This window comes from Miniopterus natalensis, chromosome 1, assembly GCF_054644295.1.
Source record: "Miniopterus natalensis isolate mMinNat1 chromosome 1, mMinNat1.hap1, whole genome shotgun sequence".
Classification (NCBI taxonomy): domain Eukaryota; kingdom Metazoa; phylum Chordata; class Mammalia; order Chiroptera; family Miniopteridae; genus Miniopterus; species Miniopterus natalensis.
Window position 1 is genome coordinate 21,829,785 of NC_142081.1, and position 27,958 is coordinate 21,857,742.

Below are 27,958 nucleotides of genomic sequence, written 5' to 3' on the forward strand. Positions count from 1 at the left end.
ATGCCAGCCTGGTCTCGAGCAGGGCACCCTGTGGTGTAGTCGTAGCAGCAACTTAACAACTTGTGTTCTAAGGGTTTCACTCCGGTAGCTGTGAGCTCACATTCCCTGGGGAATCCTCTCTCACAAAGAGGCTGGGTGCCCAGCCAGGCATGGCTCAGTGGTTGAGCGTCAACCTAGGATCCAGGCAATCGGGGTTCAAGTCCCGGTCAGGGCACATGCCCGGGTTGCGGGAACGATCCCCAGTCGGGGGCGTGCAGGAGGCAACTGATCAATGACTCTCTCATCATTGATGTTTCTATCTCTTTCTCCCTCTCCTTTCCTCTCTCTGAAATCAATAAAGATATATATTTTTAAAAAAAAGATTAAAAAAAAAAAAAAAGAGGCTGGGTGTTACTAGTGGCCTATGGAAACACTGGGGAAAATTTTGTACCTTTTTATGTCATACCCCTGCCCTGCCTTGTCTTCATCTCCTGTCTCTACTTTCTTCATTCCTTTTTTTTTTTTAATCCTCCCCTGAGGGTGTTTTTTCATTGCTTTTCAGAGAGAGAGACACATTGATTGGCTGCCTCCCGCACTCACCTTGACGGGCCAGGGATCAAGCTTGCAGCTGAGGTACATGGCCTTGGCTGGAATTGAACCCAGGACCCTTTAGTCCATAGGCTGACACACAAACCACTGAGCCAAACCAGCTAGGGCCCTTTCTTTTAAAAAAAATATGTCTTTACCGATTTCAGAGAGAGGAAGGAAGAGGGGGAGAGAAACATCAATGATGAGTCATTGATTGGCTGCCTCCTGCATGCCCCCCACTGGGGATCAAGCTGGAAACCTGCACATGTGGCTCTGCCAGGAATCGAACCGTACCTGGTTCATAGGTTGATGTTCAACCACTGAACCATGTTGGCCAGGCCAGGGGAAAGTTCTTTATAAAATACGAGGCATTAAAATGATAATATGTAGCTTATTTATCAGATGACCAATCATTCTCATCTTTTTAAAATTTATTTGGTTCTCTGTACATTAAGTTGAATCAGTTTGAGTTCTGGCAGGAAACAGATGTAACACTCAAGGGGGTAACTGAAGAGAGTTTAACTGGTGAAGCATTCTGGGCTAGCAACACTGAGGTGCAGTTACCAGCTGTAGGTCTGAAGGGACAGATAGAAGGTACTGGAACCCAGAGAGAGCTGTGTTCCAAGGCAAGCTGTAGCCTTGGGTAGCAGAACACAGCCACAGTCCCCCACAGCCCAGCAGGAGGGGAGCCTGGGACTAACAATCCCACTTCACTCTCCTGCCCTCTGCATTCCTACTGGTAGGTCCCACTGGCTGTGCCCACCAGGGCTAGGGAGCCACTGAGGTAGTCCAGAGGTCAACTTGGGGAACACAGAGCAGGTGTAAAGGGCACACAGGTGGGTCTGGAGGGGCAAACGGAAGCTCCCCAGCAAAGCTATTAAGGCTGGTCCCAGTCTCTACCATTCTTTTTTCCTCACCCAAGATTTAAGTAGACATTACTGCAGCTGGTTTGTTCCTACAGCAGCCAAGCACCGTGGTCTAAATCATTAAAGTCAATGCATCATACCATGGTTCTTTCTGGTTTATTGTCTGGTAGAAAGACAAGCTCTTTAACACTTGGTATAAACATCTCACAGATTGCTTCTCTTAGACTGTGAAGTCACAGTCCATTTTCCTTGAGATGTGGCCCTTGAATCTAACATTCCAATCACCATGATAGAAGCAGGAGCTGCTGTACCTACCATCCTGGAGGGTGCCTCAACCAAAGGTGTGCCATGGCCGGCTTAGAACCTCTAGCTTCTGAAACGATCCATCTTTCTATCCAATGCCTATGAACGATGAGAATCCAGAACATTTGCTCCTGATATTGAATGTAAGAAGGCCAGTTAGATGACTCCAAACTCAGCCTTAAATCTTTCCCTAGAAACTCAGAGGAATGACTTCCCTCTTTCCCTTCTCTCCAGCTGGCCTCCTCAGGTACAGAGATGCATGACTTCCTGGGACCCAGGCACTGACTACCCTAACAGTCTCGCCCAGTCTCATCATTAGGCTTCTTGAAGAGGCTTTTGGTGAAAGAAGCTTTAATTTAGTTATTGTCCATCTTCAGCGATTATAAAAAGTATTTTTTGTTTTATAAAAGGGGAGAAGGGACTATTCTAAGGAATTTAACAAAAGGAAATAGGTACCTTTTATGAAAAGGACTTTGAAGCACTCTGAGCCCACAACTTAACTGAAATAACTTTACTAAAGTGTCTCCACATAAAACAGCACCTTCTTTCTCTCCAGCAGCTGGGTGGATGACATCTGTATACACAGAGCATCCATTTAAAATGCCTTCATTGGAAACAGCAGTTATGGCAGAGGTATGGCTACTCTTCACTCCCTTCAGTCAAATCCACCTTCCTCCAGGCTGCTCCCTGCAGAATTAGCTGTAGGGGAAATAGTAAAGGTCCTGCTGGACAGCCATGAGCAGCCCCGGTGCTCCCTGGATGCCTCCAAACCGAGAAGAGAAGGCCACACTGGGAATGTTGGTCTTGGAGGTGGGGTGTGGGGAGGGTATGGTTCTGAGCAGGTGGGTATCGTGGAGGCTCCAGATTCTCGTGTAGCAGTCCTGGCCCACTAGGAAAGAGGGGAGACACGTGGCAGGTTAGTGAGAGTGCAGAGAACTTGTGGACATGGCTCCTCATGATTCCATGGGAGCCAGAACACAGACTCTCAAATGGGAAGTTTTCTACTGATACGTAGTTTTTGAAAATAAAAGTTATGGGTAGTCCTGGTGCTCTAGAACCATAACTAGTTGCATGTATTCGAAGTGACAAGGCACTGGCTGGCTGTGTGACATCTTGGATGGCTCACTGGGTATCCTGGCTAATTGGGTGGGCACTTAGTGCTTCTCTTAGTGTCAGTGGCTGTTCAAGAGGGAGCCCAGCCCACCTGTCTCAATGATATGCAACTGATTTCCTTTTTATAAAACGTAGCCAGCAAGATCTCATAGCTTCATTACATCCTGGGGACAAACTAGGTGCAAATTCTCCCCAGAGCTCTTTCTGGCTTAATGGTTTAGTTCTAAAGACCACACAGTCTTCAGGGCTCAGTTGTGAGGAATGTGACAGCTAGCACCATTGGTTAGGGCGGCCCAGACACATGGTGTATGTACTGGAGAGCTTCAGAGGAAGACTGCAGACCTGAGGTGATCACTGATTCACGTTTGTGCTTCTGACTACCTGAGGGACATACGGCCACAGGTGCTCCCTCGGCTGTGGGTGCACTCAGGCAGCGCCGTTCACTGATCGTCACAGCTAGCCCACTACCCACATTTGCCTGTCAACAGGGCTTATCTCTTTTCTGTTATCCAGAACGCAGAAACTCTTCTGAACTGAAAGCCTGTGGAAAATAGTTAAAAAGGAAGCTAACAGCTGGTGATGGGGACAGTAATAAACGAACCTAAGAAAGTTCTAACAAAGTGATGCTTCTTAGCTACAAAAAGACTTCATGGGGAATAAGTACTTTCTGTAGGAATATTAGCAAATTTGAGGATCTGTGAAGACCTCAAGGGCCTACTACTTCATTTGTCAAACCACCAAACTTTCACGCTATCAGAATATTCTATAATCCAGAAACAGTATAATCTTGTAACTCCTTTCAATGGGGTTTAGTGATGAGACAGCTCTGCTCCTGTTCTACATATCATGGATCCACAGGGATGGTGTTAGATCCTTTACAATGACCTTAATTTCTTCTCTCAGCATCCTCTGGTGGAAGTACAAAGAACAGGGAGCCCAAGCTTTTTGACAGGAAGTTGCATGATGGGATAAGGTCACTCTGAATGCTGACCTGGTGAACAGGTGTAAACCCTACACTCAGGTCTCCCAAGCTGCTGTTTTATTGTACCTAACCTGCCTGTCACTGAAATGATGTTTGTCCACTGATGTGGGAACAAAGGGCTGTCCAACTGGTGTATGTTCAAAGGGCTACTTATTAGTGCCCAACACTACATCCCATCTAGTCTCCCTGACCCCGGCAGTCCACAATCCCTCTATTCTGTTCTTAGAGTAATTTCTCCCTCTGCTGCTTAAGATGCTGGGGGCCCTAGGGGAGAGAATTTGGTGAATGGAATCTCCCCCGCCCCAGGTACCGGCCACCACGATTCCTTCTTCTTCATGCACGTGCAGGGGCAGGAGGGCGTACTCGTTCACGTGACCTTCGTACTGCCTGATACACTTAGTGGTCCTCAGGTCCCACAGCTTGATCTGTGGGAAGAAGCACAAGAGGCCACTGAGGGTCCAGCAGGTACAGTGGCGAACCCCAGACATGGAAGCCAGGGAAGCGGGGTGGTCTCCAAAGACCTCTTCGGGTTAGGAAAATCTAAGCCTCAAACTCCTGAGGCCTAGACTCCATCAAAAGCACCAGAACCAGTTTCATATCTGTCTAGACCAGACTGGGCTCCCAGTGCACAGCTCCCACCTCATCTCGTCCCTGGCTGCCTTTCCATGCTGCTGTCTGGCATGAGGGTCTCTTCTGCAGAGCCCCTCCACCTGACAGGCCTCTGGGCCACCAGCTCTGGTGGCTTGATAAGTCAGTGCCACCCTACCGTTCCAGCCATGTCAGAGGCCATCAGGTACTGCTCTTCTTGGAGGATTTGCACAGAGGTCACTGCTGAGTCGTGGAACAGGCGGGTGGCCTTCCAGTTCTTGCCCTGATTTCGACAACGAATATCAATGGCAAAGATCTCCCCAGAGCGACAGCCATTAAACAGCAAAGGAGTCTGTGGAAAGAGGGACTGCTTGGTACCTTCCTCTAAGGCTGGAAGGGGTGCACCCTCCAGAACACAACTCCTCCCCCCTCCTCTATCCCAACCCTCCTGGGTCAGAGGTGTGATTAGTGAGTTTGAGCCTCAGTGGAGTTAGAAGGGTTCCTTATGAAAGGGGAAAATATCTGGACCCCATGTGTCCCTCCAGGGACCTCCCCACTGGCTGCACTGGCTCCCTAGGCCTTATTCTGAAGCCCAAGTGATGGTGCCCTGTCTCTACCCAGGTCGTGTGTGAGAAACTGGGGAGATAAGTATGGAGTAGGAGAGATCAGAGGCCCAGATAAGACACGGGGTCCCAAACAGAGAGGGAAGATGGCTGAAGAAACCTGAATGAATGAACTCTGTGCTCACTGCTGAAAGCAGGTCGGCACACTCCTCCATATTTCTAACAAGGGATGGCATGTTCCATGGGACAAGTCTTTGAAATGTAGTAATGACTAGAATTTTGATTTTTAAATTTATAAAATGTGTAACTTGAAAGCTGTGTATGACACTATTAAAGGCTATGAACTGGGACTTAATTTATACATTAAAAAAACTGCTTGTCCTACTGGCTAATCCAAGTGCTACTTAAGAATTGCTAACAGTTCATTTAAATGGGAAGTTCTTCACACCCAGTGTAGCCAGGCCTTTCTGGGTCAGCCAACTCAGTGTAGACACATTCAGGTAACCTGTTAATCCTTCCCGATGTGCTTTTTTCCCTATAAAAGGGGGAGAGGACTAATGCCACATGGGAACCCAACTTCAATCCAGCAAAATGTCCACTCCTGAGAACTTTATATTGCGCCCTTCCCAATCCAACCAACCATGACAGCAAACTGCTGGGCCAAGACGTCACTGCTGGTCCCAAATGACTGCCGGTGTCCCGTCACCACATTGGTCACCAGGACCCACCGAGACAAGCCTGAGACAGAGATGTGGTGGAGAGACAAGTGTCACTTGTAGTCTGGGGGGAGGAACTGCTGGACAGGGAGGTTTAAGGTCTGATAAACCCTTCACTCTGGGAACCTGGGGTGGCAGCCATGGCTCACCTGTACTGAAGCAGTTATTTGCCTGGATGTTCGAGGACCACGCACAGGACCAGGCCCCAGGGATCCGGAAACTGCAGAGCATGCCAGGTCGGTCTCCTGCTGAGAAAGTAGTGAATGTAAAGCATGGCTGCCCTCTGGGGACAGAGGCCTTCTCTTCACACTGCCAGGCCAGTGACCACTGGATGTGGGAAACTTCCAGAAATAGCAGCTCCAAGTGGTCTATACCGTGGCTCTAGTCTGGGGTTTGAGGTAGCAAAAAAGGGGACACTCAGCTGGGGTCCCTGGTTCAAAAGTGGTTATTCTGAGAGTGAATATATAAATTTTCCTAATGTCCCAGGAGGATGTCAGGGAGGCAGGATGGTGTCACAGATAAGAGGGCTTCAATCCCAGATCACACTATTAGATGTGTAATCTCAAGCAAAACATTAAATATATATATATCTTTATTGATTTCAGAGAGAGGAAGGGAGAGGGAGAGAGACAGAAACATCAATGATGAGTCACTGATCCACTGCTTCCTGCATGCCCCTGACTGGGGACCCAGCCTGCAACCCTGGCACGTGCCGATTGGGAATCGAATCAGAAACCTCTTGGTGCACGGATGACGCTCAACCAAATGAGCCACACTGGCCTGGCAAACATTTCTTAAACTCTTTTATTAAGAAACATATATAAAGGGTACAAATCATAAGTATACAGTTTAATGAATTATCACAAAGTAAATACGGCCACCACCCAGGTTAAGAAACAGAATTCCCAGTCCCCTCCCAATTACTACCTCCCCAAAGGGAACCACTATCCTGGTTTCTAACACCAGATTAGTTTTGTAAGGCAAATTCTGAACTTCTCTTTGCCTGTTTCCTGATCTGTAAATTGATGATAATACCTGCCTCATAAACTAGATGTATAATGAAATGCCAGGCACCGGGCTAAGTGCACACGGCCTCATTTAATTCTCAATGTGACCTGACGGGGTAGTATTATCTTCACTTTATAGAGGTTAAGCAACATGGCCAAGCTGGGGTTCGTGCCAGGTCTGCCAACTGATCGTAATTTTCTGAACGACTGGAAACTTAATATCCAGAATTCTGCCAGGAAGAAGTCCACTTCTGTGGATGATCTGTACCAGCAGCTCAAATATATATATATATCTTTATTGATTTCAGAGAGTGGAAGGGAAAGGGAGAGAGAAGCACTAATGATGAGAGAGTCGTTGATTAGCTGCCTCCGACTGGGGATTGAGTCTGCAACCCGGGCATGTGCCCTGACTGGGAATCGAACCTCGACCTTCTGGATCTTAGGTCAGTGCTCAACCGCTGAGCCACGCCTGGCCAGGCTCAAATAAATATTTGATTTCTTGCTCTGGTTACACATACTTCTAACTGTTCCAGCTTCTAAATGACCCAAAAGGAAGAAATATGTAAAGAGGCATATGCTTGCCCTGGCTGGTGTGGCTCAGTTGGCTGGGTGTTACTCCATGTACCCAAAGGGTTGCCAGTTCAATTCCCAGTCAGGGTACATGCCCAGGTTGTGGGTTTGATCCCCAATAGGGGGTGCATGCAGGAGGCAGCTGACTGATGTTTCTCACATCTCTGTTTTTCCTTCTCTCTCTCCCTCCCTCTCTAAAATCAATAAAAATACTTTAAAAGATAAATAAATAAAATAGAGATGCACATGCTTCTTGCATGAATCCTGGGTCAGGTTTAAGGACTCCTCACAGGTGCTTCTGCACTGTCTCCACCCTGTGAGCTCTGACTTGGGTTCACTCAGCCTGTGGTTCCCACCCCTCCTGTCCAAACCTTCGCCAGGAGCTTATGTGTTTTTGGCTGTAGCTTCTGGGAGGCAGGGACAGAGACCTCTGTCACAGCACCCCCTTATGAAAAAAAAAAGGACCTGGTACCTGGATGACTATTGACGAACAGTGACGCTGGGAGCAGGGTGGCACAGCCTGGCGTCTCCGCTATTCCCATGAGGCAAAGCCTGGAAACACTGTTAAGGACAGTCATGTGCAAGCTCTCCTCTGGGAGGAGAATGGGCATTAGTACCCTTCAAAAATTACAAAAATAACACCCATAAAGCCAGATTTAACACATTTACATTTTCCAGAGTTTCAGATTTTTTTAAGGGAAAAAAAGTCACAGACACAGTTAAAAGCCCTCTTTGACCCCTCCCCAGCCCAATTCTCTCTTCTCGCTCATCCAGAAAGAATCACTATTCTGAAACTGGTCTGAGTTCTAGGACATGTTGTATTTCCACAGTGTATTTGTCCACGAGCAATATAAAGAACTGTTAATGTTTTAAAAACATATGTAAACGGCATCACTCAGAGTATCTTCTGTAAATTTTCAATCTCCACTGTCTTCTAGATTCATCAATGTTGATGTTTGTAGTCCTAGTTCCTTCATTTACATCATTCTTCGTATAAATATATCACAATTTATTTATTTGTCTTCTGCTGCTGGGCACTTAGGGTGTTTTTCTTTTTGCTCTGCTGCTAGGATGAGCACCTTCCTCCTATCTCCCATGCCCATGTGTGGGAGCCTTTACTAAGGAAGTGTTTCTTATTAATCCCAGGGTAAGAATTTAATTTTATACTACTACATGCTATATACACACAAATATTTGAAGCAAAAGTTTTATAAAATATTTGCCCTTACTAAGTATGAAACTTCTGATATTTTCTAGTCTATTTCATTTTAAAAATGCTGCCCACAAGTTGCCAGGTGATGACCTGCAGTTTGGAAACTGCCCTGAAGTCTACACCTCGAGTGGAACTATGGGGTTGTGAGGTTCTTGCAGCCTCAACTTAAAGTGGTTGTATCATGCATTTATCCAGCAATGTTCCCCATTCTCCACATCTGCCACATCCTGGAACTATCAGACTTTGAAAATCTGTGCTTATCTGAGTGGGTAAAAACCGACATCCCGTTATTTAAATTTGCATTTCCCTGACTACAACTGGATGTGCGGATTCATTTGGTCATAGTCATGTGGGCTTCCTTTTTAAGTGTCTCTTTATAATCTTTGCGTACTTTTCTCCTGGTCTGTCTTCTGACTGATCTGGTTCCTCTCCCCTTCCTTTCACTGCCTAACTTCTCTGGAAAGGAACCTATGTTTATCCCCACTCCTTGCCATTCTTTCACTCTTCAACCCACTAAAATTCAGGTATGACACCTTTCCATTAAATGTCCTCCCCAAGGACACAGACATCACTACACGGACTGATCACCTGTTGAGCTGCTCATCTCTAGCACTTTGCACAAGGATTGCATATGTTCAGTAGATGTTGGTGGAATGAACACACACGCCCCTCATCAAAAAATGTTAATATTTACAAAGCTATCAGGCAACACTCTTGACAGTCTGTATGACGCGTGCGTGTCATGCTGCCTTGGGTGGTAAGCCCCACGTTAAGTACCTCTAGTATGGAGGGCAAGGATGTGGGGAGAAAGTCCTTACGCATGTGCACTTTTAGTTACTGTGGCTGAAACCCAGGTGACAGCCAAACTTTGGATACTTACAGGGCGAGTATTGTGGGTTTAATCCTTTAACAGGCCAAAGGTTAACAAAGAGCCCAGTAAGTGTAGAAGAGAATTCAGTCTAACCTTCCACCACTCTCTGGGGGAAAATGAAGAATGCAGGTCTGAACAGGTAGCATTTTTGTAAAGGGAGCAAGCTCCATGTCCTTTAGCAGAAGCAGCAGGTGCACCAAAGCCTGAAGATTACCTGAAATGACCACCAGAGGGCAAGCTGCTGATCCAGTTACAACAGGCCATACTCTTCATACTATTCAAACTCAATTATACGGATTTCTATCCTCTCAGCCCACAGAAACACAAAAAAATACCATACTGTTTTAAAATTAAAAATGAGAGGAGATTATTGTTTCTCTCTCTTTTAAGGCTTGGTCTCTTCTGTCCTCTGGTAACATCAGTTAACAGGTGGTCCCATCATCCCAAAGAACATCCCAAAAGAAAGCCACATAAAACTTTCAATTTACCAAACACAGTTTTGTCTTATGTAAAGTTTATAATCAGATCTCTAATTTAGGTTTTAAAACCCTTTGAAACAGAGTGCTGTGGAATACATTTAAAAAACAGTTTCAGCCATCACTTGTTGAGGACCCACTACATGCCAAGCATTGTGCTAGGTGTACTCAAAGATGTTACCTGTTAACTCATGTAGGGGTTTGATACCAGTGGTCATGGTTTTAAGAACTCTTTTATTATGGAGATGATTCAAGACAAGATTCATTAACATGTGGCTTTGGCTTTAGGTCAAACAATATTCTTCCCTGAATCACATGGACAGCTGTCCTGTGCATCAAGAGGCCCCAGGGACTCCAGAGGAAGGGCCCAGCTACCCTGCTGCTGCACCACTGTGCTCCTAGCAAAAAAGCCCTGTTGGCTTTCTGGGAGGGCAGACTAGAATGAAGAGCGCTCTAAAGAAGGCCACCTCTGGCAGGGACCCTATGCCCAGAGCCCACAGACCCAGGTCCCATGCCAAAGGAACTCCCTCTCTGGTGCCTGCCCTTAGCCTCCCCAGGAGGCCTATCCCACCCTGGGACCACTGCGGCTCTTGGCTCCTTCAGGATTTGGGGTTCCTTCCCAAGATTTTACTGCTCCTCTCTGCTTTATTCCTCTGCTAAAGCACCAACTCTCAAGTTCACCGTTACCTCAGCCACTCTAGGACCGCAACGCCCTCCCTGAGCATCACGGGAACCCTTGTTTTCTACCCATGTGCACTGCCCTTTCTGAAGAGTGAGAGAATGTGCAGAATGGCCCAGACCTCTGACCACTAAGATGCCACTTCACAAACCCCACAGATGCCCGTCCACATCAGGGCATGGCCTGCCCACCAAACCTCTTCATCTGCCAAAAGATACAGAATGTGAGAATCCAGGTGATTCAGCGAGGCCCAGCACACAGAGTTCACCTGTGAGGAAGCACACAGCAAGGCGGGAAGATTGGTCTGGCCGCCTCCTCACGGACAGAAACAGATTCTTTCTTGTGGAAGGACTTGTGGGGATATAGACACGTGACTTCCTCAGGTCTCGCTCCTTTAAAAGGGGCTGGAACAAGCATTCTGAGAGCAGGGAAGCTCCTTGCCCGAGCACAGAGAGCCTTGAAGAAGGGCAGGGAAGTAACCGCCCAGCCTCAGTCCTGCATCGTCAGCACGGGCCTCAGAGCGAGACACCTGGTGTACTCTCCAGGGCAGGGTAGTCTTCAATGGCAGGAAGCAAACCTAACTCTGAAGGTGCACTCTATCTCACTTTACCCAGAACCCATTTTCAATCCATCTTGGGGCTCATATCCCAACAGAACAGAAAGCCACAGCTCCTTACAGATGCAGCTGTCACCCCACTGCAATTTAAAGGTTGCCCCTTAGACATCAAGCTCCTCAAATTAAAATAAACCTCAGCGTCAGCCACAGACTGGCTGAGTGACTGACCCATCACCCTGACACACTGGGAGGACCCTCCACCCAGGCCACTGCAGGAGCTCTGTGCCTTGGTGTGAGCTCCTTCGAATCAACTCAATCCTCTTGAAGGGAGGGTCCTTACAACCAGCTAAAGCAGCATTACTTCAAGTCTTTCCACATCTAAATTCTTTTCTCTTGGAGACAAGAAACTCCTGAGGCCCTTTTCTTCCTCTGTGGGTTCTCAGGATCTAAAACTCCATCTCTCTCGGGAACATAAGGTGACTGAGCGTGGCCCTCTTCCCCAAGGCCTCTCCTCCACTCTGAATTAGGCTAACCACGGCAGTGCCCCGGGAGCCAAAGGCAAGTGGGCTGCAAGGCTAAGGGGAGGGGCAGAGTACCTTCCGGTAGGTGAAGTAGAGGTTCTCGTGCATATGCACCCTGAGTGTGGGGGTCTGCAGACCGTGCAGGCTGATGATGCCGTACTTGGAGCCTCCAACTTTAACATCATTCACTGTGAAGAGCCGGTCACTGTTGGTATCCGCCTGGAAAGGGAAAGTGACTTGTAGGTGACCTCCCAGGCCTAAGACCATCTGCCCGTCTCTCACAGCCCCTGTGCTTTGCATTTTCACCAGGTGAGAGCTCCTGTCCATGAGGGAGCATGGAGATGACCTAATTTGCCCCTACTTGGCGTAGCCATCACTGGGCAAAGCTAACAGGGGTCTGGTGTCACAATTCAGGAGCAAGGATGGGGACAGCACTGAGAGGGTGTGGCCAGGAAGTCTGAGGTCTGCGCAGTGACCCACTCAGAACTGTGTTTGAAGAGTTCTAATGTCCACCGACCAATAGGAATTGTTCAGATGAGACTCCTGGTGACAGAGCATGTGGCCATCATGAAAGCCATTTTGTCTCGCTCACTCTCCTGGGCTTTGCCTAGGCCTCCAGGAAAGACAGGGCTTGCTGGGCAGGCCATGCTCTGTTGTGGCCTCGGATCCCCAGTCTGGCTGAGTAGTCTGGCTCCTTCTGTTCGCAGCAGGCCCTCTGCCAACATTTCCCTGACCCCTGGACTCCAGGAGCTGGCCCTGGCTTCCAGTCTGGGTCTAAATAAAAGCAGAGAAGACTTTCTATTCCTTGAAAATGGCATGATGAAGGTGGGTGTGCAGACCCAGCCAGGCCTACAGGCCCCTGCTACTCGGGTCAGAACAACAAACAAGGGAGTAACATGCCGCTGCCACTGAGGACACTGGGGCTCTAGGGTTGGCCACCAAATTCTGCCCAGTATAGGAAAGATTAGAAGCTCCCGGTCCACGGTGTACCCTTCTGATGTGTACACAACACACCACAGGGAAAGTTACTTTGTGAAGGTTCTCAGTCAATGTGAGGTGGATGCTGGCTCTCAAGTCCAATGTAGTAGGGGTGACAATGGGTAGCCAGTAGGTGCCTGTTAGAAGTATAAAACCTAGCCTGGCCGGGAGTGGCTGAGGGGTTGAGCATCGACCTAGGATCCAGGAGATTGCGGTTTGATTCCCGGTCAGGGCACATGCCCGGGTTGCGGGCTCGATCCCCAGTTGGGGGCGTGCAGGATGCAGCTGATTAATGACCCTCATCATTGATGTTTCTATTTCTCTCTCCCTTTCCCTTCCTCTCTCTGGAATCAATAAAGATATATTTAAAAAAAAAAAAAAAGTATAAAGCCTAGTGGACACTTGTTTTCATGCAATTGGCATCTACACAGACAGGCTTGGTGGAAGCCAATGCTAAGGCATAAAGTGTCCAGGATGACAGAATACCCCCGGCACCCACATATAGCTCCCTCCCACTCACCAGTATGAAGTTAAATCGGTCGCTTGCCAAAGCAGAGGGATCCGAGCTATGAATCTGAACTTTTTTCCTCTGCATGCAGCTCACTCGCAGCTCATGGGCTAAACTGCAGAAGGGAAAGAGAGGGGAAGGGAGGGATGCGCACCACACCTAGCTCTCCATGAGGAAGATACAGGGGTTCTGCCCTGCCCCACACCCTCAAGACCATCTTCCCTAGTTGGCCCTCCCTGTATTATTTCTCAGCAATGGAAATGAGCAAGATCCCAAATAAATACAATTTTACAACTCTTAGGAAAACTAAAGCAAAGAAATGGGTGGCCCATTTACAGGGTCAAAGAAAGTTAGAACCAGAGGAACCTGTTTTTAGATCATCTAGTCACAACTCTTTCTCTTGAGACCAAGAGAAGGTGCCTGAGAAATAAAACATGCTGAAGGGCACACAGCTAATGAGAGGAGCACAGGCATGCGGCTGCCCATCTTACTGCCCCTTCCCCTCTCCACATCTCGCTACCTCTCCAGGAAGGACGAAGCATGTTTTAGGGTGAAGAACAGATCTTTAAACTACATCTTTAACTCTTTTAGGGAAATAAAGGAGAGGCATGTTCCTACCTGCCCTGGCTCACACCTCCTGTATGGCTGACCTACATGAAAGGCAGCCCTCTCCAAGATTAGAGACTGTGTCCCCTATAAGCCACCCACACTCACGTTGTTTCTTCACCTGCCCACACTCAGTGGGAGGCAGCAGAACACAGGGATTAGGAGCTCAGGCACTGGGAGTCAGACAGATCCCATCCTTTCTAGCTTTACCTTGAGAAAAATCACTCCACTCTGAGCCTCAGTCTCTTCTTCTAGAACCCAGGGGAAGTATCAACCTATCTCAAAGGGTTTTAGTTAGAATTAGATCAGGAATCACAAGTACTTAGATAAAGCTTTGTACACACACATGTATTTAATGTTCCATTTTTGGTTACAACTTATTAGGTCAGGAGAATATAAGACCTATTACTAAACTAAACATGATTTATGAGTAAGAGAGGGAACATCCTGAGAAATTTCTGCCCAGTTTCTCTTCCTGGATCCCTTCTCCTCTCTCCCTGGCCTCCTGTAGGAGTCTCCCCGCTTGCTCTAGAGGGAAAGTGATCCTCTCAGGGCTGGTTGCAGCAGCAGACGACAGGCTGTGAGCTGGAGCCCCTCAATTGTGAAGGCTCCTCACAGAGCAGCTCTGTGGTCTCCTGACTGAATTCTTGGACCACGGAAATAAAAAACAGAAAAAGAATACTCAGGAAGAAATCAACAGAGAGGCACTGACTTACCGGCAGTAAGTGGTGGCATTGAGAAAACCCAGCTTGCTTTTTTGTAGCAAGGAAGATGCATTCAATCCCATCCTGGTTATTTTCTAAATTAAAAAATAAAAGATTCAGTGAAGTTTTATGTTATAAAATAACAGAATATATATATGTGTGTGTGTATACACACACACACACACATTTTTTATCCTCACCCGAGGATATTTTTTCCATTGCTTTTCAGAGAGAGTGGAAGGGGGGTGGGTAGAGAGAGAGAGAGAGAGACAGACAGATCAATTGGTTGCCTCCTGCACGCACCCCACCCAGGGGCTGGGATCGAGCCTGCAGCCGAGGTACGTGCCCTTGACCGGAATCAAACTTGAGACCCTTCAGTCCACGGGCCGGCGCTCTAACCACTGCGCCAAGCCGGCCAGGGCAACAGAGAATATTTTTTAGTTCCACAGGATGCAATGAAGAAATGTTACTAAGTTGGCAGAAATTATATGCATATAAATCTGACGGTTTCCTTGGCTAGTCTCCTCTTGGCAAGAGGAAAAGAAAATCACAAGAACAAAGGTGTGAGCTGGAAGGTCTGCGCAAAGCCTCTGTCCAAGCCCCCAGTCAATTTATACCTGGGGCGAAGCCACCAAACACGTGAGTGCAGGAATGGCGCTGGCACTCAGGTCGACCTATGGTGATCCTGGGGCCCAGATTTTCTATTCTGTTGCCCCCATAACCATCAAAATGTCCTAGCATCTAAACACCAGAAGGGATATCAGAAACCCTCATATCCAAACCATATACCCTGGTTTTCTACTTAAAATATACAGTTACTGAAACTGTATCATGCTGCTTCTCAAGATTCCCCCAGGGAAGGACAAAGCGTTGAATTACTGATGAAACGCTGCAAATAGGGAAAGTGGAGCGGGAGGACTGCCCGCTTGCTCTTCCCAGGTTCCTGCCAGGGAAAACCCAACACCACGCTTCCTAAAGAGCACCAAGCTGAGTGCTACCGGGGGCACTGAACTGGCGCCTGCCTTCAGCAGCGGGTGGAGGCTGGCAGGAGTGCAGGGCACAGGGAGGCCCCCAGGAGTGTGGAGCCCACCTTTTTCTGCTTGTTCTCTTCCTCTAGCAGCTGCAGCCTTTTGTGCTCCATTTCCTTCTGCTGGATGCCCTCCTTTGTGAGTGGGTTGCAGTTGTTATGTCCAGGGAGCAAGCGGAAGTACCGATTCTTTTCAGGGTCAAAGTAATACCCTGGTAGATCTTTCGTCAAAAGAAATAAAATCCAACTTAAAACACTGATCTGACCCACCTAGAAAGGAGCCCAGTGGCTTGTCCACCACCCCTCACAACTGCCTGTCTTTCTAAGGGGCGGGAGGTGGGCTAACGTTGTCAGTCACTGTCCTGGGCCCAGTTCAGTGCTTGGGGGAGCTGTTTGCTTGAGGGCCACAGTTCTTGGTGTACTCATTCCTCCCTTTAGTGTTCCGATTTGCTCCCAGAATTTCCTCCAAGCCCGGAATGAGCTGGTGACAAACACAAGGAGTACACCCACATGCAGGTGAAGACACTGGGCTGAGGAGGAAGGGCAGTCAGAACAGATATAAGCAGTCAATGAGGCAGGACTAGATTTCATCTGTCCCTGAGGGCAGGGCCAGAGGAGTCCTATGTGGCAGATGGCCTTACCTGGCACAGAGGAACTCCCAGCTGTGTTGGATGAAGTCGACGGGACCTCCCCATCGTTGTGGTTGTGGATGTGGACATAATCCTGTGGGCTCTGCTGAGCCCGTGTGCTACACCTGTGGACACAGTCATGGTAACTTGCAGGGAAGGGTTGGAGATCCAGTCATTCTGTGACTGTGGGGTCCTGGGAGGGGGGGGGTCGGCAGTGCCATAGCCTTCACTCCTGACCCTCTGACCTTCAATTACTTGGGGAGCACTGATCCTGCTTTTCCTTGAAAGTAGTTTATCTACTGCAAATACACCAAAGTTAGGGCAAGACTTTGTTTCTCATCCTTAACAGGATGCATGTCACAGTAATTCCCTTTTCTTATCTCCTCACTTGAGCATTTCATGAGGTCTTATGGAATTTTCTAGATGAAAAGGAGAAATCTTAGCCAATCAGAATTCTACCAGCTGGGCTCATTTGTCATCTCAACAGCAGTTACAAGGCCAGGTGAATTTCATTCTTTATTGGATCCAGCAGTACAAAGAGTTTAAATTGCACTTGGCTACTCAACCTTACAGATGGAGAAACTGGGGTTCAGGGAACAGAGGTGATTTGCTCAGTAATACTGGGATAGAGCCATGGTTTAAACACTCGTTTTGAAAACCTACAAGCAGCTACTATGGAATTAAAGGCTAAAGGATACAATGATAGAGCAAAAGACCTAACTTCAGAATGATGATGAAATCCTCTTTAAAATCAAGAACTTCCCTTCTCCCCCCGTACCAAAAGGAGTAGAAATTGCAGAACTTGGTTGAAGAAATGAAAGAACTTTCACTTGTCTATAAATACTAACTATGCATGGTTTCAGGAAAAAATAATTCTCCCTTTTTATGTCCCAGAGCTTACTGGGGCAGCTCATCTGTGATCAGCAGCAGGAGAAGGAAGGATTAACTGTCATGACAAATATCTGTGTTTCTGGTCCAAGGACTGCCTCTCCATTCTTTCCACATGGAGCCCAGAAAGTGGCTCTCTAGCGTGTTTCCATGTAACTCAGCCAAAGCTGAGTTGAGATTCTTCTTGCACAGATCACATTTTACTACACACTGTGCTCTTGTGGAAAGGCCTGGGCCCAAAGAGTATCCATGGTTCTCCTTTCAAAACATATATACACTGGGCACTGTCCTGATCTTTCTACAATATTGGTCAAGTTTGTGACTTTGGCTTAGAGTAGTATTTTATTCTGCACCTAATGAGGCCCACCATGTACAGAAGGCCTACTCAGGGCCAGGGGAGCATGTTAGGGGCTTTATATACATTATTGCAAACTTCACAAGGGAAGTATTGTACAAGAAGAGTAATTAAACATGATCAAGTAACTTGCCCGTAGGAAAAAGCAGCAGTAAACTCAGACCTCTTCACTCCAAAGCCCTTCCTCCTTCCACCACATTTTTTTTTTTTAATATCTTTATTGATTTCAGAGAGAGGAAGAGAGAGGGACAGAAACATCAATGATGAGAGAGTCATTGATCGAGCCCACAACCCAAGCATGTGCCCTGACCGGGAATTGAACCCTGATTGCCTGGATCCTAGGTCGATGCTGAACCTCTGAGCCACGCCCGGCCGGGCCCCTTCCACCACATTTTGATGCCATTTGTCACTGTGTGGATTCATCTGTTCTAGAGATGCACCATGGCACCTGACATCTTCTGACCCGATAACTAGAAATCTACCCATTTTGAAAGGAGGTCTGGAGTATGGAAGGATTTAGAAATTGGCACACAGGTCCCCTTTGGTGAGGAGGGGGCTGTGCAGATTTCTTATGGCCAGAAGTCACACCAGCAGCCCTGCACTGGGAAGGTGTCCTCTCCGGGCATGAGGTAATGGGTGGAATCTTGTTCTGAGACTAGACTGCTTATATTCCCTTCACGCAGAAAAATACGTAGAGTGGAAAATGTCTATACTGGATTTCAACTAAGTACTGACTAGGCTTTATTTCTTAAGCTGGGTGGTAGGTGCACGGTATTCATTGTGCTATTCTTGATACCTTTTTGTGTTTTTAAATACTTTATTATACATATACACACACACACAGCTTCTCTCTCAGAACTTAGACTGAATTAATGAAATTACATTTCCAGAAAGCTATTTTCACTGGATGGCAGGGGAAAGGACAAGAAAAGAGAGAGAGGGCATTTATAAAATGGAGAAACAACTCTCCTCCAGTTGTATCAGACAATGTCGACTTCTAAGCCTATGGCTAATGCTCTGGCCAGAAGTCATGGTCACTCTGAAAAGAAAGAAGTGTGGGGCTGTCTCTCCTCACTACTCAAAGTATGGCAGGCAGGCTGACCTGCAGCAGCAACACCCCCGGGAGCTTGTTAGAAATGCACTCTCATTGGGCCCCACCTCAGGCCCTGCATTTTAATGAACCCTCAGTGATCCATGTGTATGTGAGGGTGCTGGACAATACTAGAATGTACTGGGGACAGCACTTGCCTCTCGTCAGAACCGTGTTGTCTGAGCCTAGGATTCTGCCGCTGGCTCCTTCTTCCGTGTCTTCTACTTTTCCAGCTGCTTTTATGCATTTCTGCTCCTAGAAAAGAAAATTACAATGTGTGTGCCCGCACTTTTCGCTTTTGTTCATTTCTAGCTAATTCCTTCATGCTCAGAACTAGGCCCAACCTGGGTTATCATCAAAGCCACCATTCCAAGCCTCACCTCTACGTGTCTGTAGTCACTTCCCTGGCTGCAGTCTCTTACCTGACAGCTGACACTGGGCCTCACACCCTGCTACTCTCCATTCCCCGGGTCACTGTATGAGGTGTTGTCAGACTTTCACAATTACTTTAAGACAATAGTTTGAGCCTGGCATGCGGCTGTTCTTCTCCTTACCAGATAACATCAGAGCACATTATCTTTCTTTCAATCTACACATACCCTGTTTGCAGAAAAGAGTTAATAGTGAACACTTTCTCCTACAGTTTTAGTATTGAGCAGGGAAAATTGTGAACATAATTGATCAGGGGCCAGTGTGTATGACCTCTCAGTGTGCTTTCTAAATAGCGTTTTAGTTTCTGAAGCACACTAGTTGTTAAAACGGTGTGCACATGCTTCTTCTGGAAATAAGGAATGAGATAAAAGCACTTCTTAGTAACACTGATATTGCAATAACTATTTCAAGTGGCTTTTAAAAATCTTGTATAACCTGAATCGTATCACTTAATCATCAAAATATCACAGTTTTCACAATGGGAATTATATTCGTTTTTAAAAAGACTGGACCAGTTGCTCTAAGTTTCAGGCTTTCTCAACGCCTGGTGATTTTTTTCTCCACTGAATGGAGACACTGATGACATCTTACCTAATGCATTTTAGTTTTATTTTATTTATTTATTTTTCAAACTAGGAGATAATATTTATTTGGAAAATCAGAGGTAGGAAAAAAAGTAATTCATAGAAGAAATGGGCTTAGGAAGATACAGGGGCACAGGAAGGGCCCTTCGAGCTTAGAAGTGAGGAAGGTAGAGGTAAAGCACCGGGGGATGGGGAAGGAGGGAGAAGGGAGCGCTGGCCTGCTCCTAGGAGAGCTCGCTGGGTCCTCTGTGCTAAAGGTTTTAAGGGTGGAGGTTTTAGGGGAAGTCCTCCAGGAAAATCTCAACAGAATATTCAGCAGCGTTCTAGGTGTGTCCTTTCAGGGTCTTGGTATCTAATGACTTGATTCTTTGGCTCCAGGGCAGGGGGTCATTATCCAATGCAGCTTGTCCTGAACTCAGCCATGGGGTCACTTGTCTGGTTTTGCTGCTTTCCTGGGCTTGGGTCTGAAATACAACTGGACCATCATCCTTGCTCTGCTCATGTCTAACTGCCTACCACCCCCCCCCCCCCCCCCAAGGATCTTGGCTCTGAAAAGGGGCACAAGGTCTCTTCTGTAGCTGCTTCCTGCTGAAGAGGGGCCAAGTTTTCCTTCAGAGCCAAGAGATCCTTGCCCTCTGTCAGAGGGACGATGAAGCCTGGGCACAGAAGGAGGTGGAGATGGTGTCTAGAGGTGGTATTCCCTTAGTACGAGCAGGGCTTGTAATCTTTCTATTGCCCGCTTTATATTGGGGTCAGGCCGTGTTGCAAAAGGTTAGCTTCTTTTTCTTGAGACTCTGGTCAGATTTCTCCCAGTTGGCAAGTATACATCCCAAAGGGGTTATCTTGAGGTACTGTGGCCGGGTTCCCCATCCAAGTCCACTGAGGCAAAGCAAAGAGCTGTGGGGCATCGTGGGTCCCTGCTGGAACTAGGTCCCTGCCGCACTGGTTTGGGTCTGCAAGGTGGTCCTGGGTGGGCTTTTTTTGAATCCTGCCACACAACTCAAGTCCCAGTCCCAGTGTGGCACGGTAATGTTATAGGCGGGCGGGAATGGAACCAGGTGTTAGACCAGTGGGGGAGGACCTGACCTGGGTTCAGCAACCTCGGTACTTGAGTTCTGGCTGGGTTGCAGGCTCAGTCCCGGCTCCGGTCAGGGCATGTGTGGGAGGCAACCAATCGATGTGTCTCTCAAATCTATGTTTCTCTCTCTGTCTCCCCCTCTCCCTTACCTAATACATTTTAAAACCACATTTAAATGCCGTAACAATTAGAAAAAACTTCTGGGGCTGAATGCAATCAAACAGATTAGAAATCTATTCTCCTTTATTTCCCAACTTCTACTTTTGAGTGCAGAGTGCCTGTTAGCATCAGAGAACCAGAAGTCTGGCCCAAATTCTAGAATTCAGCATTTATTCAACCACTTCTGTGTCAACCTATGATTGAGTTGGAGCTATTTTGATACAAAGGAAGAAAAATTTAGTGAGTATGTATTTAACCAAACATTTCACAAATTCTGTAACGAATTTCTCAATTTGCTGATGGAAACATAAAATGCCACTGCCACCTTAGAAAGTTTTGTAGTTCCCCAAAGGGTTCAACAGTTACCATATGACCCAGCCAAACCCAGCAGAAATGAAAACACATGGCCATACAAAAATTTTGACAGGAACATTCATAGCAGCATTATTCATAATTGCCTGAAAGTGGAAACTTCAGCTGATGAATGCATAAAAAATGTGGCACATGCATACAACAGAATGTTATTTGGTCATAAAAAGAATGAAGCACTGACACATAACATAGATGAACCGTGAAAAGATATGCTAAATGGAAGACGTCAGACACAAAATTGATTCAATGTATATGAAATCTCCAGAATAGGCAAATCCAGGCACATACACACACGGGAAGTGTTTCACAGGGGCTGGGGGGCGAGGCGGCAGAGAATGAGTGACTAACTGGCACAAAGGTCTTTTTTTCAAAGGTTCTTGAAAGTCCATTTTTCTGTTATGAAGAATTGCTCTTTCCAGTTATCCCAAATGAGTTGGTAAACACTGATTAAATTGTTTTATACTTCTAGAAATAAGAGTGACTGAGGAAAAAGGTTATATTTTTTTATTAACTAGGTGGTAGCTTGGTAGCTTAAAATTTTTATAGAACTTTAAATGATTTATGATATTCCATGTGTACTTGTTTATATGTTTTCTTAGGCAACATTCCACCAGATTATTAGCTTTCCAAAAGTTGTAGTACCACATATAATACTTCAGTATGACAGCAGTTTTGTTTTAAAACTATAATCAGGTTAATGTGACTTTTATTTAAACCAAAATTTATTGTTGTTCTCACCCGAGGATATTTTTTCCATTGATTTTTAGAGAGAGTGAAAGGGTAGAAGGGGGAGAAAGAGAGAAAAATGTCTATGTGAGAGAGACGCATCAATTGGTGGTCGCCTGCATGTGCCCAATTGAACCTGCGACCCAGGTATGTGCTCTTGACCAGGAATCAAACCCACAACCCTTTGGTGCAAGGGCTAGTGCTCTAACCACTGAGCCACACCAGCTACGGCTAAACAAAAATTTATGCTTCATGCATTTGTAAAACACAGATATACTGGAGTCATACTTCCTTTATTCTGTTTGGTTACACACTGTCGAAAGGTAAATTTATAGATCAAATGATGATACCTGATGTTTCAGTAAAAGTTTCATGAAATAGAATTTGTATTAATCAGAATGACTTGATCTTTTTCTGGAGTCAACCTAAAAGAAGCTAAGTGGAACTGGGAGACCTTTTATTTCTGTTGTCTACTTACTACTTATAATAGCACTCCCAGCCAGGTACAGTGTATTAATATGTATCTTTTTATATGAGCTCCCAGGTACAGCAGGGAGCTCATACAAAAAGATAACATATTATTAGGCAGGAGGTTGAAATGCCTGGGTGTGTAATATTTTTAAAACCTTAATTTTTCAGTCAGCATAAATTTCCTTTTTTTTTCCTCTATTTTCAGTACCAATTCATTGTGAGGTTTAACACAGCAAGCTAGTATAAAGTTTTACTATATAGTAATCCTGGGTTCTGAGTCATTTTAAGATGAAAAGAAAAACGAGACGTGTACTTAGGACAATTAACTTTCTTCTAACTCTTCATCTTCTGCTTGTTGATCCTTTCTTAGTCGACAGGTGGACACCTGTCCTGCTCTAGATACACTCTTAGCTTATAGCAATCTCTCAAAGGCAACTTTGAATATGCTCTTACAAAATCTAAACAGATGAGTAATCTGGTAGATACCTAGAGCTTCTGAAAAAACCTCTAAATCTTCTTTCTCATCAATCTTTTGCATATTTTGGTAGACAGCAGAGTATACCTCTAAAGCTTTGCTGTGAATAGCATTTCAATAGTGATACACTCTGAAAATAGTCTTAATATGCTTTATTTTCTGTTTTTCAAAACTGCCAAGTTTCCTCCAGATGAGAGTTGTTTGGATAGCATCTGCTGTAGCTCTGTAACATGAAATAACATGTCCATCAGTTTGCTGACTTGTTCTTTCTAATTCAGGTAGCTGTTTAGCTTCTCCATTCCTTACTGTTAATGTTGCTTTGAGGTCATCCTATTTTATTTTTACAATGGTTCCAGTGAGCTTTCAAAGGTTCTACTCCTTTGGCTACAAGTCTTTCAACCTCCACTTGCGGATAATTCCGAAGTTCGGCAAACTCCCGAGCAGTTTTTCAGGACCTGCTTCAAATCTGGGGTCTCTGTAGAGACTTACTGGTGGATCTCATTCAGCTTTGCCTTGCATCTGGCAGTTTTCCATACAGGAGTGGCAAAGCTTTGGCTCCGCACTCCAAATGCTTTCGTTTTGAGTGTCACACAGTTTCCTGGATAAACTGGTCCTTCTCCTGTCCCAAGACACCATTCCAGGCTTGGCTGAAAAATCCAGAAGGTATAGGCCCAGGAAAGTCTCAGCCCTGGGGGCCTCGAGGCTTGTGGGGTGGGGCTGTGCTGGGCCACTCAAGGTTGCAGTCAGCCTCCTTCCTGGCTTCTAGGAGTGGGAAACTGCACTCCTTGGGCTCTCCTTGGCCCCCTTGCTCTAGCCCAGAGAGGTAGGTTGACAACTCTCTGAAGGCTGAAATTCAACGTGAATAAGAGGCTCTACTTGCCCCACCCAAGCCCTCAAGTGGGGCAGCCCAGATTGCAGGGCCCCAACATCCTGCTGAGCACAGGGCTGGGGGCTGGAGCCCAACAAGAACGCTCCAGACGCTTGGGATGCACTGGGGCCATGTGGTTTCTTTTTGGGTTGATGAAAATGTTCTGGAATGAGAGATACGTGATGGTCGCACAATCTCTCGAATATACTATAAAACCCACCAAATTGTACACTTTCAAAAGGTGAATTTTATCTCAAAAACAAAAAAGATTTACCATAGCAGTACTATAATATTTAAAATGAGAAACATCCTAAGTATGCAACAACAGAATTAAGATTATAGAGACTACTGGAGCCTGCCGTGCCCACCCTGAGTGGGGATTTTTTTTAACTCTACAAAGGAGGAAACAGGCTTAGAGAGCTAAGTATTGTGCCCCGCTGGTCTGGCGCCCCGTCTTGGTGACCCACAAGGAAACTCCGCAACTACAGTTTTCACCGTCATTTAAAACTAGAGTTTGGAGCTTTGGAATTTTGTTTTCTCCAGAAAGTTGTCACATAAGTTTTCTTTCCTTCTTGCTGTTTGATTTGCAGGACAATGTCTCCACGTCTATCAAGGGGAAAGGGGTATCATGGTTTCCTAGGTAAAGTGGGGAGACATAAGGCTTCCTGGACATGCAAGCAACTGAGGTGGAAAAGGAGGCTTTCCCACTAATACAACTCGGTATGGGGCTAACCCCAAAAGTTTGGGTCCCACCCTGGGCTCCACTACTTACTACTTCGTGCGTTACCTTAGGCAAGTGACAGTCTGACCGGGCCTCTTACTGTGTCTGACAAAAGTACCATCTACTAACTACCTCACAGGACGGGTGAGCAGGGAACTTAGTTAATGACTGTAAAGCAGTTGGCTCTGTGGGTCTGTAAGCGCTCAACCTGCGTTAGCTGTTACACTGACCCGTCGGGAAAAGTCAACCACAGCCTGAACTTTCTGGGAAACCGCCGAAAAGGACTCGCAGCCCAGTCCCTGCAAGGTATTGGGGTCGCACCTTCAGCATCAGGGTTTAGAAAAACGCTCCCTCGGGCCAGACACTGAGCAGCGACGCTCGGAGTCTCCCTCCTTCCCGCCGTCTGCGGCTGCAGAACCGACGGGACAGGACGCGCCGGGCTCCCGGAGCCCGGACTCCCGCACACCCGGAGCTCGCCCGCCCAGCCTCCCACCCGCGCCGGGATCAGGCCGGCGTCCCACGTGCTCGGCTCCTCCCCGCCCCTTCCCCCCGCGCCCCGGCCCCACCCCGAGCTCTGCCCGGGAAGCAGCTGGACCGACGCCAACAGTCACCCCAGCGGGCAAACTTACTCGATTAGAAGGTCCTTCCCGGCTCTGCCTCGGGCCCAGTCTCGGCAGAAAGGGTGGCGAAGACTGCAAGGACCCGGAAAGACCACGATTTCGCGTCCACCAATTAGTTGCGTCCGTTTTTGTGCTTTAGCAGCGGATAGGGCCGTGGCGGCCGCCCCTTCCTTCTCATTGGGCGCGGCCTCTGACCGTCTACGCCAATAGGGTGGATCCTACGGAGAGGGCGGGGGTTGGGGGTTCGGCTCCTCCCAAGCCTGGCGAAGAGACCGCGTGTCCACAGGCTGGTTTGGGACCGGAGCATTTGGGGGCGGGGCCTGGGCGGCCCGTGGGCGGGGCCTGGCCGGGACCTGGCCGCGCCTGGGGGCGGGGCCCGGGGCGGGGCCAGAGGCTGCAAGCGAAACCCAGAAGCTCCCAGGCTGCTTTCTCCGGGGCTGTGGGTGTCCTGCCCGGCACCGGCTGCCACGCATGTTCGCAGCCGATCCATCAGTTCTGTAGAAGTTCTCTTGCCTCTCTGAGAGAACTGAGACTTGGAGAGGAGGAAAGACTGTGTTGTGGGAAGGGCGAAGGAGGCTCTTAGAGGAGGGAGAGAGAAAGGAACGGGTGAGCAGGTGGTGGTGTCTTCAGCAGTGACCTCAGGTAGCTGAGGCTGCTAATCTTAGGTCTGCGTGGCCCCAAGGTGCCCAGGAGCTTGGCCAGAACTGCAGTCAGAAGGCCTCGCGTCTAGGTTTAGTTCTGTTTCCTACTTGCTGTGTGACCTAGGGTGAGACTCTTCCCTTTCTGTGCCTTGATTTCTTATGTTGAAACAAGGAAGTTGACTTAACGTTCTGATGTTCTTTCCAGTGCAAAATTTGTTCATACAACCAATATTTTCAGCATATTCTCACTGCTGTGCCTGCTCCCGGTACATGCTGACAGCCATCAGATCTTCTAAAAGTAAAATGGAAGCCTGTGATGGGCACTTGACCAGAAATGACAGTTTTGTGAAGAGAGCTGGGTTCGAATAGGCCAGGGTTGGCTTTTGCCACAAATGGGCCTGGTGCACCATGTGCCCTGTTAACCCAGACTCCTGTGAGTGACTGAACCCATTGAAAATTAGGTTGTGGGGTTTATCAGCTGTACCTGTGTGTGAAATCTTTTTAATCAATAACAAAAAAGGTAGCATTTCTGCTCTCAAAGAATTTACAAACAAATGCAGGGTGTGGAGTGGGGAGAGGTGGTGAGAGGCATGAGAGAAGCGAGTATTTTCAGAATAAAGGACAGCTTTATGAAGCTTGAGCAGCCTGAAAGAAGGCAGAAAGAGACATTTTAAGCTGAACAGACAACCTGACTCAATGAAGAGTGAGGCATTCCATTTGGCTGGATGGAAGGAGAGTCTTAGAAACACCAGCAAGGTAGGTTGGGTCAAATCAAAGGTCAGGAGCGGGCAAAGGGAGCCTCTGAAGGTTTGAGAGTTGGGGACTAGTGCTCTGCGTTAGGGAAATCACCTGGGCAGCACTGTAAATGAGATTGGAGAGGAAAGATTGTGGAAGTCAGCTAAGAGACTCCTTAGGAGCTTATTGTAACAACAGTCCCTGTGAAAGGTAGTCAGAGTAGAACCAGACTGGTGGCAGCTGGGATGGAAGGAAGGGATGGGAGACACATTTCTTCCAAACTTGAACTCTGTGGGAGGAGTCAAACTGGATTCTAAACTGAAGAGCTGGGGGTCACCGGAGGAAGTCAGAAGGAGTTGGCTTGCTGAGTGACTGAATGGCAAAGAGCTGGCCAGCTGGCTCTATTGAAAGAATAATGGGGTAGGCACCAGATAACATTTGCAAATCAATGCACAAGGGAGCTGGGCCCTGGGCAAATCATTTGTCTTCTCTGAACCTGTTTCCTCCTAGGTGAAATTAGGGTAATGATAAGGTTGTTGTGAGGAGTAAATGTGATGACTGTTAAAACATCAGTGCCTTTTTAATGAGGATGGCTTGGTATGTAAATGGTGCATATTGTCAGCCAAAGTTAAAATAATTGTTTTTTAAAAAATTCATTTCCAGAATTGGAAGCCAAGGCAAATTAAAAGTTTTTCTTTGAAATGGCACCTAAAATGAATCAACATTAAATTTGACTACATGAAAAAAATTATTTATTTTGATATTCAGATAGTCCCAGTTTGGCTAGTAGAAACCTCTTCAAATGGTCTTCTGGGTTCTTTTGACATGCCCTCATTCTTTGGTCATTTCCTTGCTTTCTGGGAAAAGATATTCCAGGTACATTTTGTGCTTTCCCTGTTCCAGGGATGAATCAATTCTCTTAGGAGTCCTAGTCCCGTTTAGTGTAGATTGGTACTTAGAAACTGAGATCTGAGTACTAAGTGTACTCATTTCTATTAGGGTGTCCGTTCCGGGGCCCGCTCAGTGGTCACAGTTGGGAATATACACCAGCACATTTTTATACACAACACACACAAACACATATACACATTTACAACTATGTTTACCTGCACATCTACCTACCTATCATCTATCTATTTATTTATTTATCTAAATATCTTGAAAACAATGAGTTCACATCAATACTTCCAATTCTAATCCATCACCACAGGGCTCATTCAAGTTTACTTTCTTTCCATATTTGTATCTCCCTTCTCCAACAGCGAAATTCTCATTATCTTTAATTTATTTACTTATTTGATCAAGTCCTCTGGATAAAGCCATACATACAGCCACCCCCTCTCCCCAGGACAGATGCCCTCCTAACCTCACCTGTGTCTGAGAACCTGTGCTGGGCCACACTCTCCATCTCCACCAAAGAGGGTGCCTTCTTCACTCCTCTAGGGCTACAGCACTCCACGTGGGATATAGTTTTAGATAAACAAAATCCTTGCTTTCAAGGAACTTACATTTGTCAACATAAGAAATATTCAAATATTCCTGTGAAGAATTTTTGTGATTTTATTTGAGCCAAACTGTTGACAATTTCCAGGAAGCATAATCTCAATGGATTGAGATAATGCTCTGGAGAATGGCAGTTTTGCACCTTATTTATACATTACAATCAAAAGAGGAGATATAAGTGGGGTACATGAAATCCT

General features: G+C 46.7%; 1 protein-coding gene and 1 pseudogene across 5 annotated transcripts; both read right to left on the reverse strand.

Moving 5' to 3' along the window:
- Positions 1–862: 862 nt before the first annotated feature.
- Positions 863–22,806, reverse strand: DCAF4 (DDB1 and CUL4 associated factor 4). Of its 5 annotated transcripts, XM_016208148.2 has the most exons (14): positions 22,761–22,806; positions 18,535–18,631; positions 16,056–16,168; positions 15,478–15,635; positions 14,400–14,482; positions 13,090–13,192; positions 11,667–11,810; positions 10,733–10,782; positions 7,748–7,827; positions 5,848–5,943; positions 5,623–5,720; positions 4,598–4,771; positions 4,142–4,256; positions 863–2,625 (listed from the first exon to the last, which is right to left on the reverse strand). In XM_016208148.2, the coding sequence occupies exons 2-14, from the start codon at positions 18,621–18,623 to the stop codon at positions 2,432–2,434; spliced, it is 1,497 nt and encodes a 498-aa protein (XP_016063634.1). In that variant the 5' UTR covers positions 18,624–18,631; positions 22,761–22,806; the 3' UTR covers positions 863–2,431. The 5 variants fall into 5 exon arrangements, with proteins under 5 accessions (XP_016063634.1, XP_087675521.1, XP_087675515.1 ...); XM_087819395.1 differs by lacking the exons at positions 18,535–18,631; positions 22,761–22,806 and having other exon boundaries at positions 16,056–16,171; XM_087819389.1 differs by lacking the exons at positions 18,535–18,631; positions 22,761–22,806 and having other exon boundaries at positions 4,195–4,256; positions 5,848–5,946; positions 16,056–16,171.
- On the reverse strand, positions 22,263–27,666 carry LOC107533450 (CBY1-interacting BAR domain-containing protein 1-like; annotated as a pseudogene).
- Positions 27,667–27,958: the final 292 nt, after the last annotated feature.